This window comes from Monodon monoceros, unplaced genomic scaffold (genome assembly GCF_005190385.1).
Source record: "Monodon monoceros isolate NGI ecotype Baffin Bay Population unplaced genomic scaffold, NGI_Narwhal_1 Super_Scaffold_13, whole genome shotgun sequence".
NCBI classification, from domain to species: domain Eukaryota; kingdom Metazoa; phylum Chordata; class Mammalia; order Artiodactyla; family Monodontidae; genus Monodon; species Monodon monoceros.
The window spans coordinates 51990041-52004994 of record NW_021703769.1 but is presented as its reverse complement, the minus strand read 5'-3'; the positions used below and the strand labels follow the sequence as shown (position 1 = coordinate 52004994).

The window sequence follows — 14954 nt, the reverse complement described above, 5'->3', positions numbered from 1 at the left end:
GAGAGAGAGAGTGAGAGAGACAGACAGACAGAATGAGACAGGATAGGAGCGAGGAGGAAGCTGGAAGGGAATTGTCATGGGAGGTGTTTTGATCACCCAAGCATAGTAGTTTATGCTTGTTTTACAAATTTTGGAGAGCAGTGAAAAAGTAAAGAAGCAAAAAAAAAAAAAAAAAAAGTCACCTGTAACCCTTCCACCCAGGGACAGGGCCTGTCACCATTTTGACATCTTTCTCTCTATGCTTTTTCTATACGTGTAGGAATCATACTCTCCATGTTAGTTTTTTGTTCCACATAATAAACATTTTCTCTAATTCATCAAAAATTTAATAAATGTCATGGGAAATATTTAATCATATAGATTCACAGTTTTCTCAGTGGAGCTCCTACTCTCAGAAGCGTGGATTACTTCCAGTTTATGTCACTGTTATAAGCTGTAACGTTTGAATGTATCTGTATATAGGGTTTTTCTCTGCCTTCTCTGTGAGTTTCTTAGCCTAGAGCAGGGGCAAACTTTTTCTGTGAAGGGCCAGATAGTAGATGCTTTGGGTTTTGCAGGCCAGGCTGTCTCTGTCAGTGCACCTTGTAGCAGAGCAGCAGCCATGGGCAGTACATACATGAAGGGCGTAGCTGTGTCCCAGTAAAACTGCATTGGTAGAGCCAGGTCTCAGGCTGGATGTGGCCCGTGGGCCTTAGAGCTTGCCCACCCCCACCTAGATTCCTATGAGGGGTGTTGCTGACTGCAGGCTGTGAAGATTCTTAAGGTGGTTGATACATTTTAGCCAGCGGCTTTCCAGAGGAGGCGGCCCTGGGGCTGTTCTGTGAACGCCTTGGGCTCCAGCTTGGGCTTTGCGGGAAGACATGTGTCCGTGGGTGCGCAGTCAGCCCTCTGAGCCTGGAGGTTGAACAGAGCAGGGCTGCACATCCCACATGTGAGTCCGCGAGGAAGTGTGCGGAAAGCCCCAGCCCCTGAGGGAGGGCCCCGCTCTTCCTCCTCCTCACAGTTGCAGTGGGTGCCTGAGGTGGTCAGAGCTGCAGCGCGTGGCCGCGGGCAGCTTGACAGAAGGGCAGCAGGAAGGGGCCTTGGTTCCCATGGTGATGGAGCAGTCCTGTGTAGACAGGTGATGTTCTGAGCAGGGACTGGCCTCAGCGACGGCCCACACATCAGCCTGCCTGGGCCACGGCCCTGGATGGGGAGGAAGGCAGCTTCTGTAGAGCTTGCCCGGGCCACCTGCCAGCACCCCACCCTGCCCGCAGGTACTGTGGCCTGGACGGCCCTTCACTCGAGAGCTGCAACCCATGAGGCCAGTCTAGCCTGTGGCCTCCGCCCTGCGTCCACTCGGCTCCAGGCCCCCAGCCCAGCCCCAGGCAGGGTGTCTAGGGAGCAGGTGTCTGGGGGCTGGATGTGGGTCGTTTCCTGTGGAGCAGCCAGAGGTGCCGGTGCTCCCCAGAGCTCCCGGCCCAGCTGGGCCTGATATGAACCGGACCCCCCAGAGTGGTCGGAACCCCCAGTGTGGTTGAGTCTGGCTTTGACGAGGCTGCGGAGGAATCGATTAGGAGGCAGGCGCTCTCCCGGGGGGTCCTGTCTCCCAGGGGTCCTGCTGTGTTCAGAGGCAGCCAGCTGAGGGGTGTGGCCGGGGACAGGGTAGGGCCAGCTGAGGCCGAGCCTGAGGCCACGCGAGGGCTTTGTTCTGAGGGCAGCAGTCACTGTGGTGGAGGACACGGTGTGGGGGTGGGGTGATGGCAAGGAGCATATCAGCCTTCAGGAGGGGGGCCAGCGCAGGGAGAAGTGACTCCCTGGGGGAAGGCCTGGCAGAGCATGGGGCTGTGGGTACCTAGGAGGGGGCCGAGGGCGTTGGGTCCAGGGACTGCTTGCAGATGCCTTGTGGAACTATGCGGGAGCTGTCCCTGTTGAGGCAAGGGGGCTGGGCCCTGTCCCCATGCTGACCAGTCACTGGACATGCGCATGACTGTGGGCAGCAGTGCCAGGAGGGGTGACAGCTGCGAGCCCTCAGCACCCAGGGACGGAGGGCCTCACCACAAACCCTGCAGCCACGGCAGTCCCCAGGGTGCCATCCCCGGGGACAGCTTTCCCAGGATCTGGCTGCAACCTTGCGAGAGGAACCCTGGGCCGCTGGTCTCATCCTCTTCCTCCCCACCACCCAGGCTGGGCTCCTGAACTCTGGACTGCCCCCTGCTGGTTACAGGGGGCGTCTCTGTTGTGGGGGTCCAGCCCCACGTCCCCAGGGGTCTGAGCCCCGTTTACCATCAAGATTGGGCCCGGAGCGGGGCGGGTGGAGAAGGAAGAGCTACCCAGTCACAGAGCACCCTGTCCCCATTGTGTCCTGGGACGGCGACTCAACTCCTCACCTGCTGGTGTCTTGTGGGGAGGGATTAGTGGAGCAGGCCATCTCTGAGTCTGGTGGACCTCTGTGCCTTCTCCGCCCAGAGCCCAAAGGCGCAGGGACGAGAAACATAGATTTCCCAAGTGGGTTGCCTGGAGTGGTGCCCACGGGAGGCCCCCCAGCTCCCACCCCAGTTCCTAGACCTGGTTACCTGTGGGGACACAGGGCCTCGCGATACTGTTGATGTGGGTGTGGCATCCTGGGGGAGGACGCTGTCCTTGAAGGGTGTCACATGTCAGCGAGTGCCGGGTATCACCACAGTCCTGTGTCCACTGCCCCTTCCTTTGCTGTAAAGGGAGCCTCAGGATCCTGAACGGGTTAGTCAAAAACCGCAAGCCCTTGGGGAGTGGTGCAGGAGGGGGGCTGCCCCTGTGACCGCAGTCCAGGTGGAGGTGCCCATGGGTTTGTTCTGAGAGTGCGGGAGGAGCCCGTGAGGGGCCCACCCTCAGCAGGAGGGAGCCTGAGCCCCTCTTGACCAGTGGTCGGCAACATTCTTCTCATCAGGGCCTCCCTGGTCTCCACACTGTGCTCCCCGCCAACCCCACGGGGAAAACCTCCCTGGCTACTTGGTTATGACTCCTGTCCTGCCTTGGAGCAGTTCTACCTGCAGGCTTCCTGATGCCCCTGCAGGGCGAGGGGCTGGCTCAGCCCAGTGAAGCCCGTTCTGGCTCCCCTCCCAGCTCCTGCGGCCGAGGGGAGGAGCAGGTGGCCGCTAGGGGGCACGCTGGCCCCACAGATGGCTGGGCTTGGCCAGCTGGGCTCCCACTCCACCGGGAGTGGGCCTGTGAGCCCAGCGCTTCGGCAGCCCAGTGCCACCCCCGCTGCCCGGCCCTGCAGACCCCACCAGCGCCAGTCCAGCCCCCAGTGCCCAGTCTGAAGCCTGGTCTGGACCTCCTGTTGGAATTCTGCACTCTATGGCCCAGCTGTCTTTAGGGAGGTGCCCAGGTCCCAAGACTGTGCCTCCGACCTGTGAGAAGTGCTGCCATCACCCTCACCCCACCCTGGGCTCGGGGGTTTGCCCAGGTCACAGAGCACATCAGGGGTGGATTTGGTGTCCTAACCCTGCCTGTCTGGTCTCGACAGGGGTAGGAGTGGCCCTTGCTGCCAGGAGGCCTTCCGTCTTGCCTGTCATCTGTCGAGATCCAATGTCGCTCACTGCTTGACCCATCCTCTGTCTGTCCCGTGCTGCCCTGTCTCTGTTCTCAATCTCTGGTTCTTTCACTGTCCCTTGCTGTCTTTTCTGTGTCTATAGTTGTCTCTGTTCTCTGTCTTTCTCTCTTTCTGTGTCTCTGTTCTTCTCTGACCCTCTGTCTTTCCCCATCCTCTCTCTGTCTCTCAGTGTTCTTTCTGCCTGTCTCCATCCTGTGTCCCTCACTGTCCTCGTCTGTCTGATCGCTGTCTGTCTCTAAGCAGCCTCCTCCTGACCGAGGCTGTGGAGTGGACGGTGCCTCAGAACTAACCACTGGACTGTGCCTGGTGCCCACCTGGCACGTAGCAAGTGCTCAGTAAACTGCAGCTGGAAGGAGAACCCTGGGACCCTGCCCGTGAAGGCCCGTGAAGGGAGGCCTGGCTTTCGAGGCCTCTGCAGGCTGACCCCTCCCTTGTCCAGCTGTGTGTTTGCCTGCTGCCCCCCACTCCTGCCATTCATTCTCCCTGTATGACCTCGTCTTCCCTCCATGTCTCGTGCCAGCGAGCTCCTGTCTCCACATCTTTGCTCGTTCTCTTCCTCCTCCCTCGAATGCCTTTCCCTTCCCAGTACAAGCTCCACTTGTCCTCTGGGCTCAAGTCAGGTCCAGGTTCCTCCCCAGAGTTACCTGTGACCACCTCTGGGTTGCAGACACCAGCACTCAGCAGAGACTGTCTGCTCTGTCTGAATCCCAAGCACCTAGGCAGGGCCAGGCAGACAGGGCCAGGAGTCCCCATATTCCCCTCCCTACTCCACCTTGCATTGGTGAGGTGCGTTTGTTATAGTTAAACCAATGTTGCTACAGTAACTAAACTCCACAATCTACATTAGGGTTCACTCTTCCATGTTTTTTTTTTTTTTTAAACAAACTTGGTCTTTTTTTTTTTTAAAAAATTTATTTATTTATTTGGCTGTGCTGGGTCTTGGTTGTGGCACATGGGATCTTCGCTGCCGCTTGCGGGATCTTTGTTGCAGCATGCAGGATCTTTAGTTGTGGCATGCGAACTCTTAGTTGCGGCATGTGGGATCTAGTTCCCCAACGAGGGATCGAACCTGGGCCCCCTGCATTGGGAGCGTGGAGTCTTAAGCCACTGGACCACCAGGGAAGTCCCCAGCGTTCACTCTTGATGTGCTTTCTGTGGGTTCCCACAAATGCATGACATCATGTATCCATCATTACAGCTTCACACAGGATAGTTTCACTGCCCTAAAAAAGTGCCCTGTGCTTCACTCGTTCATCCCTGCCTTCCTCTTCCCAAACCCCTGGCAACCACTGATCTTTTTGTTGTCTCTGTAAGATTTGCCTTCTCCTGGATGTCAAGTGTCATAGTTGGAATCAAAGAATATGTAGCCTTTCCAGATGGGCTTCTTTCACTTAGTAATATGCATTTATAGGTCTTCCGTATCTTTTTGTGGACTGATAGCTATTTTTTTTAAATTTTGGTATAAAAAACACATATAAAATTTGCCATCTTAACCATTTTAAATATACAGTTCTAATATTAAGTATATTTACACTGTTGTGAAACGGATCTCCAGAACTGAAACTCTACACCCACTGAACAACTTCTCTTTGGCCCCTACCCCAGCCTCTTGTAATCATTTTACTTTCCATATCTATGAATTTGACTACTTTAAATACCTCATATAAATGGAATCATACATTATTTGTCCTTCTGTAAATGGTTTATTTCATTTAGCATAATGTCCTTAAGGTTCATTCATACTGTAGCATGTGACAGGGTTTCCTTTTTCAGACTGAAAAATATTTCATTGAATGTGTATACCATGTTTTGTTTTGTTTTGTTTTTTGGCTGTGTTGGGTCTTTGCTGCTGTGTGCTGGCTTTCTCTAGTTGCAGCGAGCGGGGGCTACTCTTTGTTGCGGTGCATGGGCTTCTCGTTGCGGTGGCTTTTCTTGTTGCGGAGCACAGGCTTCAGTAGTTGCAGCACGCAGGCTCAGTAGTTGTAGCATACGGGCCCTAGAGTGTGTGGGCTTCGGTAGTTGTGGCGCATGGGCTCTAGGGTGCGCAGGCTTCAGTATTGTGGCGTGTGGGCTCAGTAGTGTGGCTCTCGGGCTCTAGAGTGCAGGCTCAGTAGTTGTGTCGCACGGGCTTAGTTGCTTTGTGGCATGTGGGATCTTCCTGCACCAGGGATCAAACCCGTGTCCCCTGCATTGGCAGGCGGATTCTTAACCACTGTACCACCAGGGAAGTCCCATGTTTTGTTTATCCATTCATCTGTCAGTGGACACTTGGGTTGCCTCTGTGTCTTGGGTATTGTGAATAATGCTGCTGCGAACATGGGTGTGCAAATATTTCTTTGTGACCCTATTTTCAGTTCTTTTGGGTTTATACCCAGAGTTGCTGGATCATATGATAATTCTATTTTTAATTTTTTGAGGAACTGCTAGACTGTTTTCCATAGCATCTGTACCATTCTATGTTTCCACCACCATGCACAAGGATTCCAACTTTCCACACCCTCACCAACACTTGTTATATTCTAGATTTTTTGATAGTAGCCATTCTGTTGGGTGTGAGGTGATATCTTACTATAATTTTCATTTGCATTTCTCTGAGGATTAGTGATGTTAAACATCTTTTCACTTGCTTGTTGGCCATTTGTGTATCTATGGGAAAATGTCTATTCAAGTTCTTTGCTCATTTTTAGTTGGTTTATTTGATTTTTCATTTTTGAGTAATATGAGTTCTTTATATGCTCTGGATATTTATTCCTTATAAGATAGATGATGTGAAAATATTTTCTCCCATTCTGTAGGTTGTCTTTTTACTCTGTTGTGGTCTTTGATAAACAAAAGTTAAGTTTTACGTAGTCTCATTTGTCTATTTTTGTTTTTCTCTGTGCTTTGTTATCGTATTTAAGAAATCATTACTGGGCTTCCCTGGTGGCACAGTGCTTAAGAATCCGCTTGCCAATGCAGGGGACATGGGTTCGAGCACTGATCTGGGAAGATCCCACATGCCATGGAGCAGCTAAACCCGTGCACCACAACTACTGAGCCTGTGCTCTAGAGCCTGTGAGCCACAACTCCTGAAGCCTGGGCGCCTAGAGCCCGTGCTCTGCAACAAGAGAAGCCACCACAATGAGAAACCTGCGCACCACAACTAGAAGATGCCTGTGCACAGCAACAAAGACCCAATGCAGGCAAAAATAAATAAATAAATAATTTTTTTAAAAAAGAAAGAAATCATTACCAAATTCAATGTCATGAAGTTTTTCCCCTATGTTTTCTTCTTGGAGTTTTATGGCTTGGGGTCTGAGCTATTTATTTTTTTATCGCTGAACAATATTCCGTTGTATGAATGTACCACAGTTTATTTATTCGTTCACTTACTGAGGAACTTCTTGGCTGCTTCCAGTTTTTGCAAGTGCTATAAACATTTATGTGGATATAAGTTTTTAACTTATTTGGGTAAATACTTAGGATATTAGGTAAATACAGTTGCTGAATCATGTAGTAAGAGTTTTTTTTTTTTTTTTTAAAGCTTTGTAAGAAACTGCCAGACTGTCTTCTAAAGTGGCCTTAATCATTTTGCATTCCCACCAGAAGTGTGAATGAGAGTTCCTGTTGCTCCACATCCTCACCGGTATTTGGTGTTGTCAGTTTTTTTGTTTCTTTTTTTTTTTGCGGTATGTGGGCCTCTCACTGTTGTGGCCTCTCCCGTTGCGGAGCACAGGCTCCGGACGTGCAGGCTCAGCGGCCATGGCTCACGGGCCCAGCCGCTCCGCGGCATGTGGGATCTTCCTGGACCGGGGCACGAACCCGTGCCCCCTGCTTCGGCAGGTGGACTCTCAACCACTGCGCCACCAGGGAAGCCCTGGTATTGTCAGTTTTTTGAAATTTAGCCATTCTAGTAGGTTTGTAGTGGTAGCTTATTGTTGTTTTAATTTACAGTTCCTTAATGAGATAGTGTTAAGCATCTTTTCATGTTTTCATTTTTCATCTGTGTATCTTTTTTGGTGAGGTGTCCATTCTGGTCTCTTGCCTATTTTTTGATTTTTTTTTTCTTAGTTTTAAGTGTTCTTTGTGTTTTTTGGATATAAGTTCTTTCTCAGATATGTGCTTTGCAAATGTTTTCTCCCAGTCTGTGGCATGTCTTTATTTTCTTAACAGTGTCTTTTGCAGACCAGTAGTTTATAATTTTAATGAAGTCCAATTTATCAGTTTTTTCTTTCATAGGTCACACTTTTGGTATTGTATCTAATAGGTCATTGCCAAACCCAAGGTCACCTAGGTTTTCTCATATGCTATCTTTTAGAGGTTTTATAATAAAGGTTTGTATTTTTATGTTTAAGACTATGATCCAGGGCTTCCCTGGTGGCGCAGTGGTTGAGAGTCCGCCTGCCGATGCAGGGGACACGGGTTCGTGCCCCGGTCCAGGAAGATCCCACATGCCGCGGAGCGGCTGGGCCCGTGAGCCATGGCCGCTGAGCCTGCGCGTCTGGAGCCTGTGCTCCGCAACGGGAGAGGCCACAACAGTGAGAGGCCTGCGTACCGCAAAAAGAAAAAAAGACTATGATCCATTTTTAGTTGATTTTTGTGAAAGATGTAAAGTCTGTGTCTAGATTCATTTCTTTGCATGTGGATGCCCAGTTGTTCCAGCACCATTTGTTGAAAAGACTGTCTTTGCTCCGTTGTATTGCCTTTGCTCCCTTGTCGAAGATCAGCTGGCTGTAGTTAAGGGGGTCTTCCTCTGGGCTCTCTGTTCTGTTCCATTGATCTATTTGTCTAACTTTGTGCAGATCCACACCGTCCTGATTACTGTAGCTTTAGAATATAGCCGGGAAGCAGCAGTCCTCCACCTTTGTTCTTCTCCTTTATTTTGTGTTGACCATTCTGAGTCTTTTGCCTCTCCACATAAGCTTCATAATCAGTTTGTCGCTATTCACAAAACTTGTTGGGATGTTCATTGGGATTGTATTGAATCTATAAGTCAAGTTGGGAAGAGCTGATATCTTGACAATATTGAGTATTCCTAACTGTGAACATGGAATATCTCTGCATTTGTTTAATTCTGTGATTTCTTTCAGCGGTTTTGTAGTATTCCTCATGTAGATCTTATACGTATTTTGTTAGTTTTTTTTTTGGCTGTGCCGCGTGGCATGCGGGGTCTTAGTTCCCCGACCAGGGATTGAACCTGCGCCCCCTGCAGTGGAAGCATGGAGTCTTAACCACTGGACCACCAGGGAAGTCCCATTTTGTTAGATTTCTAGCTAAGTATTTCATTTTTGTGGGGTGCTGATGTAAATGGTATTGTGTTTTTAATTTCAAATTCCAATTGTTCATTGCTGGTTGATTGTTTTTTGAAATAAGAAAATATGAATCTGTGCTGATCGGAAAAAAGTGGAGCTGTACTAAGATGTAAAAAGGAAAAGCTGATCACCCCTCACCTGCCTCACCCCTGGTGCCAGCATTAAAACACGGCCCGTGCCTGTCAAGACCTTTCTCCTTACTCAGCAGACTTGCAAAACATACAGGAATGTGGTCAGACAAATGGAGTTTTTTACTTTTACCACAGTGGAATCACACCACACCGCGTAACTCTGCATCTTCCTTTTTGCAGTTAACAATTTATCATGGCCAAGCCTGTAAATAGTCAACGGATACAGATTCCGCCTCTTCTCCCCCAGTTCTTTATGCATGTACATTTGTGTACACTTTCACACTCACACACGCAGAGAGATTATTCCACAGAAAGAAAGCTGTTTATATAAGGTATGGGCATTTTGTTTTGGTATTTTTTTTCTTCTTTTTTCGTCTGTTCCCATCCCCACCCTCAGTCAGGTATTCTGAACCAGTAACTGTGTGCTGAGTGATAGATGGATGTGCAAGCTTGCTGTCCTGGTTAGACGCCAAGTTAAGTGTAGAAATTATGTTGTCCTGTGAGCCCCTCTAGGCTGGGCTGAGCACAGGGCCGGACACGTGTGTAGCGGCTGGGAACCTAGAGTTTGGTTCTGGTCCTCAGTTTCTCCACCTGTGAAGGGGTCATGGTGATAGCACAGCTTCATAAGGTGGTTGGAAAGATAGGGTGAGATCATGCGTGTCACATAGTAGGTGCTCCGGAAATGTGAACTCTTGTCACAGTCTTTGTTGTGGGTGACGGGCTGGAAAGGGGGCCTGCCCCCTGCTGTGAGAAGGAGGAACTGGGCTGGGGAGGGGTCGCCTGGTGCCTGATGCTCAACCTGTGTACTGGGTGTGGGACCATCGGAGCCTAGGGGTGGGGGAGATAGGCCCCCTCCCAGAGAACCTCCCCGGCCTAATTGTGCTGTTTTCTCCTTTCTGCTTTTCCAGGACAAGCAGTTGCGCATCTTTGACCCCAGAGCCAAGCCCGAGGCCTCCCAGGTGAGTTGTGTGGGCAGCGGAGCTGGATTGAGGCCCCAGTGGCTCCAGCAGGCGCGGGCAAGGGCAGCTCAGCCTCTGACACACAGATTCTGCCACGCCCCGTGCCCCTGGCCGAGGCCTGGTGGGTACGTGGGGGTCACCTGGGAGGTGGCTCGAGGCTCTTTCTGGGAAGCATGTTCTGGGTCTTGGGAGGATCCAGCTTTGATCACAGGGTGGGGGCAGCCAGGCCGCCCACAGGCCTTCGGTGGAAGCATCCTGTGGCTTCAGGAAGCTAATTTGAGATTCCAACTTCCTCTCCTTTGAAACCCTCATCTCTACCCACCTTTCCTGGTACGGTCAGTGGAGGCCAGCCACAGAGGAGCCAAGAAGACCCAGCCCCCACCCTCTGCACCCCTCCAGGCCCTGGTGCTGGGGGGCCTGCCTGATCTGTGGGCCCCGGGCGCTGAGCGGGTTCGGTTTGTGTCTGGCTGTGCATGGGTGCATGTGGCCCTTTGAGTTCCAAACGAGGAGGGCAGGCGATGGGTTCATGCTGCAGGCATTGAGCCACTGGGGACTCGTTCATTCATTTGAGGACAACTTGGTGCCAGGCATAGAATGTTCTGTGGTGAACGAGACAGACACGGGGCAATTGCTGGGGGGCTCCTCTTGCTGGAGTGATTTAGTGCTTCCCTGAGGAGCTGGCTTGGGGCTGAGGCCTGAGTGCTGCTGTGGACGGCCTGGGGCGGGCTCAGCTTGTCCTAGGAGCCTGAGTCAGGGGCTTGTCACCTGTGCTTTGGGAGCCATTAGGGTTATAAGCCAACAGTGAAATGAGCGGATTTACATTTTTAAAAATTCTTCTAGAAGCTGAGGAGCCTTCTTTCCTGAGGAAGGTGCAGTTCAGGGTTCTGCTGCCAGCTCGTGGGCAGAGCTCCCCAGCGAGGCCCCAGGCCCAGCAGAGATGCCTCATCTCCATTTCTAGGACTTGTTCCCCACCCGGGGTCAAGGGTAATCCACCAGTCTAAACCCAAGCAGTAGTAGCGCACACAGACACACACACACACAGACACACACAGACACAGACACACACACACACACACACACCTCCCCTTCATACAGCCAACTGCAGCTCTTTCCCAGGGCAGTGCAGTCAGCTCCACCTCTGACTGGCTGAAGACCAAGAGGAGGCCCCATCCTGGCAGGTGAACCAAGCCCAGCAGAAGTGGCTTTAGCTCCACCCTGGCCTTGCTTCCTCGAGGCTGGGTCTTGGTTCCTTGGTGTCGTCGCCCCTTGGCTGTGGTGGAGCTATGTGAGCCTCAGGGCAGCGTGAGCAGTGGGCCTCACTGTAGCTTTCTGTGTTAAATAACCTTCAGTCTTTGCCTGGAAAGGGGTCCCAGGCTCAGCTCGAGGAGGGAGACTGAGGCCCTCTCCCCGCAGCTTTCTCAGGTCACCCTCTCCTCCCCAGGGTCCAGGCCACAGCGCCCGGCACCTCCATTCTTGCCCCAGCTAGGCAGTGCCTCTGGCCAGCTCATCCAGCTGAACCCTTTCCTCCTTTCTCTCCTCCTCCTCCAGCAACGGGGGGCAGTCATGGTGCTGAGGTAGAGATGCAATGGCTGCCGTCCAAGGGCTCCAAGTTCAGAGAAGAGGGAGGGAGCCCCCCTGAAGGGGGTTTCTGGGCCGAGGAGACCCGGGAAGAGCGTGGGTGGCTCCCACCCCCTCTTAGCTCCTGGGACGCTGCCTGTGCTTGGCCGCTTGTGCGGGGGCAGCAGGACCTGGAATGCTGCCCTCTGCCTGGCCCTGCCCCCCACTTCCGCCAGGGCATCTGGCCCACACCTGGCTTCTATTAAGAAAACTGCTGCTGGCAGCTAGGGTCGGTGTGAGCCGAGGGGCCAGCTTGGGGGAGAGGCCTTCTGGGAGTGCCTTCTGAGATCCTCCTTCCCCACTGGAGGGGGTACTGGTGGGGGTTGGGGAAGAAGGCACTGCCCTCCCTCCAGCTTCTGCCCTCCCTGCCCCACTGGCTGTACCCATGGCCTGGGGGCTGGGCAGGGAGGCCTGGGGAGTCCTCCCTCCACTGTCTTTTTTGGGCCCTTCCTCTGGAGACTGCAGCTTGGAGCAGGGGATGCTTGGGCGGCTCCCTCCTGTTCACACCCTCTGCTTTGTTTTTAGGTTGCATTTATGACGGGTTATTATGTCCCAGGCTCTTGGCACGCACAATCTCCTTCCACTCTCCTGACCATCCTGTAAAGTCAGTCCTTTGGTTATTTTTTCCCCCAGGTTTTCACAGCTGAGTGGCAGAGGCAGGTTCGGTCCATCTGACTCTGGAGCCCCAGGCCTCTCCTGCCTCTTCACTGTGCCAGAGCCCCAGTTGGGGTGGCCGAGGCCCTGAAGCCATGGCCGTGTCAGGGAAGTAGAAGCCACAGCTGAGGGGGTGCCCAGGGATGGTGAGCTTTGACAGGCTGGTCTAGGGCAGGAGGGGGCCAGAGGACCTCTGGCGTGGACAGGTGGAACTGCTCCTTCCGACCACCCCCTGTGTCAGGCAGGCCTGGGGGGCCAGCATCTGCAGCCCAGGACTGAGCCTGGCTGAGGAGGGGTGTGGGTGAGTGATGGGGGTCTTACCACCGGAGAAGGTCCCCTCACCCTAGGAAGGAGCCCAGGGCCGCTCTTCCAGTCGCCCTGCCCCACACAGGAAGCGTTGCTGTGGCGACAGAGGGGGGATTTGGCTTCACTGCAGCTGGAATGCTGGGTATGCGCCTGCTCCTGGCACCCCTGTACTGGGCAGGCACGGCCTGGCCTCAGCCCCTCCTGTTCTCTCCTTGGGGCCAGGTGTGGGGGAGACATGGGGGTACCGAGGGGCTTCTCCACGAGCAGGACACCTAGCTGCCTGTAAGAGGGAAACCCCAAGGCCTGGCCTGCAGGCTCGGGATCACCATCAGCGGCTTCCTATGACAGGGCTCAGGTTCGGGTGGCAGAGTGCCTGGGTCCCAACTGCAGCCTCCCCTCTACCCCAGGAGAATGAGAATCCGGAGATTTGGAGGGAGGGCTCCTCCTCCCCGAGTCCCACTGAGGTCAGCAAAGAACTTGCCATTTTTGAAACAAAGTCACTCCAGTGATCTGGGGATAGAGGAATGGGGAGGGGGTCCTTGGCCTCCCCTCCAAGTTGCTGGAGCTTCCTCTGGCCCCTGGGGCAGACTGAGCTGGGTGTGCCCATGTTGGGTGCACTGGGCTCAGCCTAAGCTCTGACCTCGTCTCCACTTCCTGGGTGCCGTGTCCTCTGAGACCCGAGGTGAGAGTGGAGAGCTGTGGGGCGAGCAGGACTCGCCAGCCCACAATGCCCTGCCCATCACTGCCTGTTTCCCCCATTGTGAACTCATCCAGGGAGGATTGCTGGAGACCCGAGGTGCCTGGGGGCAGCCAGCATCCTGGGCTTCTCCTGGTCTGGGCTCTGCTGCCTTCTGGCTGTGCCTGTCTCCTTGCCTGTCCTCCATCAGCTCCTCTTGTGCAGACAGAGAACAGTAACGGTTGGTGCGGGTGGCTGTCCTACTGGGTGACTTGGGGCAGATGGCTTCCTCTCTCTGGGCCTCTGGTTTCTCTGTGTGTGAAATAGGAAGGTGGAGACACGGGCCAAAGAATGTTCCATCCAAACCTGTGCCTCTGGATGAAAAACGCTCCCTCGCTGTCCACAGGCCCTGTAGACCCTGCTCCGCCTCCTCCTCTCCCCCGACCCCGCTGCCAGCTGTGCTGGCCTCTTCGCTCTCCGAGACCCCGACTCTTCACAGATGCTGGTCCCCACCACTGGCTCACGCCTGCCAATCCTTCACATCTTAGGTGTTACCCTAAATCCACTGCCCTCAATTATACTCTATTGTACCCTGTTACCATGCTTCTAAAAAATGCACATTGATGTGTGCCGGACACAACCCTGAGCGCTTCGCCCTCCACAGTGGGTCCATCATGGTGCTCTTTGTGTGGGTCAGGACACTGAGGCACATCCTGGGACGAGGCTGTTGGCGGCTTGGCTTTCACCCAGCCAGTCTGACTCCAAAGCTCGCGCCCCCTAACCCCCCACTTACAGCAACTCGCTGACATAGTTATTTGTTTGGTTCACATCTGCCTTTCAACCTGTACGTTCTATGAGTTTGCGGACCCTTTCTGTTTTGTTGACCATGTCCCCAGTGCCTTGTGTCACGTGCAACTCGAATATTCATATTATGAAAGAACAAGTGAGTGAGCAGCCCTGCTTCACCCCGGACATGACCATCCATCTGAGATGTGTTCGGCCCCACTGCCAGCTCCCAGCACTGTACCTGGCCAGGAGGAGGCCTGCATGGCTGTTGAATGAATGAATGGTGTGCTAACGTAGTGCGAGCCGTCTGGTGCTCCTTACATGGGATGTTTGCACACCGATGAGAGGGCGAGAGCCCATGTGACACTTCTGATTGACCCTGGGGTGTTGGTGGCGGAGCTGACCCTTGCCCTGACCCCACAGCCCGTCTTGCGTAAAGAGAGGGATGTTGGGCCCTAGTTCTCAGGCTCCAGCCCTGACTTCCTGTGCCGACTACAGCCGGGTGGGAAGGAAGCAGTGAGAAAAGCCCCTTGAATGACACGGAGCCGTTTCCGATGGTCTCCCACGCTGGGGTCGGCTTCCGCGGGCTGGGGAGGGGGCGCGGGGCCAGCTCCTCACAGCCGCCTGGCTCCCTCATTCATCCCCAAGGAGATCGTGGGAAGCTGGGAGGAAGCTGGCCACAGTTTGGGGTGAGCTAATTTTAGTAACAGGGTCTTTGGTCTCAGGCTCCAGGGGCCAGGGTGACTGGGAGGGAGCTGTTTGCATTTCCTCTGGCCCCCTCAGCTCCCCCCTGCTTGGGCCCGGGGGACAGGGCCGCCTGCGGTTTGAACTCATCTCTCCTCCCTGGGGCCCAGCAAACCTTCCTGCTGGCAGCTCCAGTACCACGGGAGGGCCAAGAGGGGCACTCTTCTGCCCTCTCCAGGGACTGTTCCCCATGCTTGGCACCAGGCCCTCTCCCTG

General features: G+C 53.7%; 1 protein-coding gene across 2 annotated transcripts in view; it reads left to right on the top strand.

The window, feature by feature from the left end:
• LOC114893648 (coronin-7) overlaps positions 1–14954 on the top strand; it is a 57894-nt gene that overhangs the window by 13058 nt on the left and 29882 nt on the right. Inside the window, exon 7 of one of the 2 annotated variants that reach the window (XM_029219294.1) lies at positions 9905–9955. In XM_029219294.1, coding sequence (XP_029075127.1) covers positions 9905–9955 — 51 coding nt within the window. The other variant, XM_029219295.1, reaches the window with a different exon arrangement.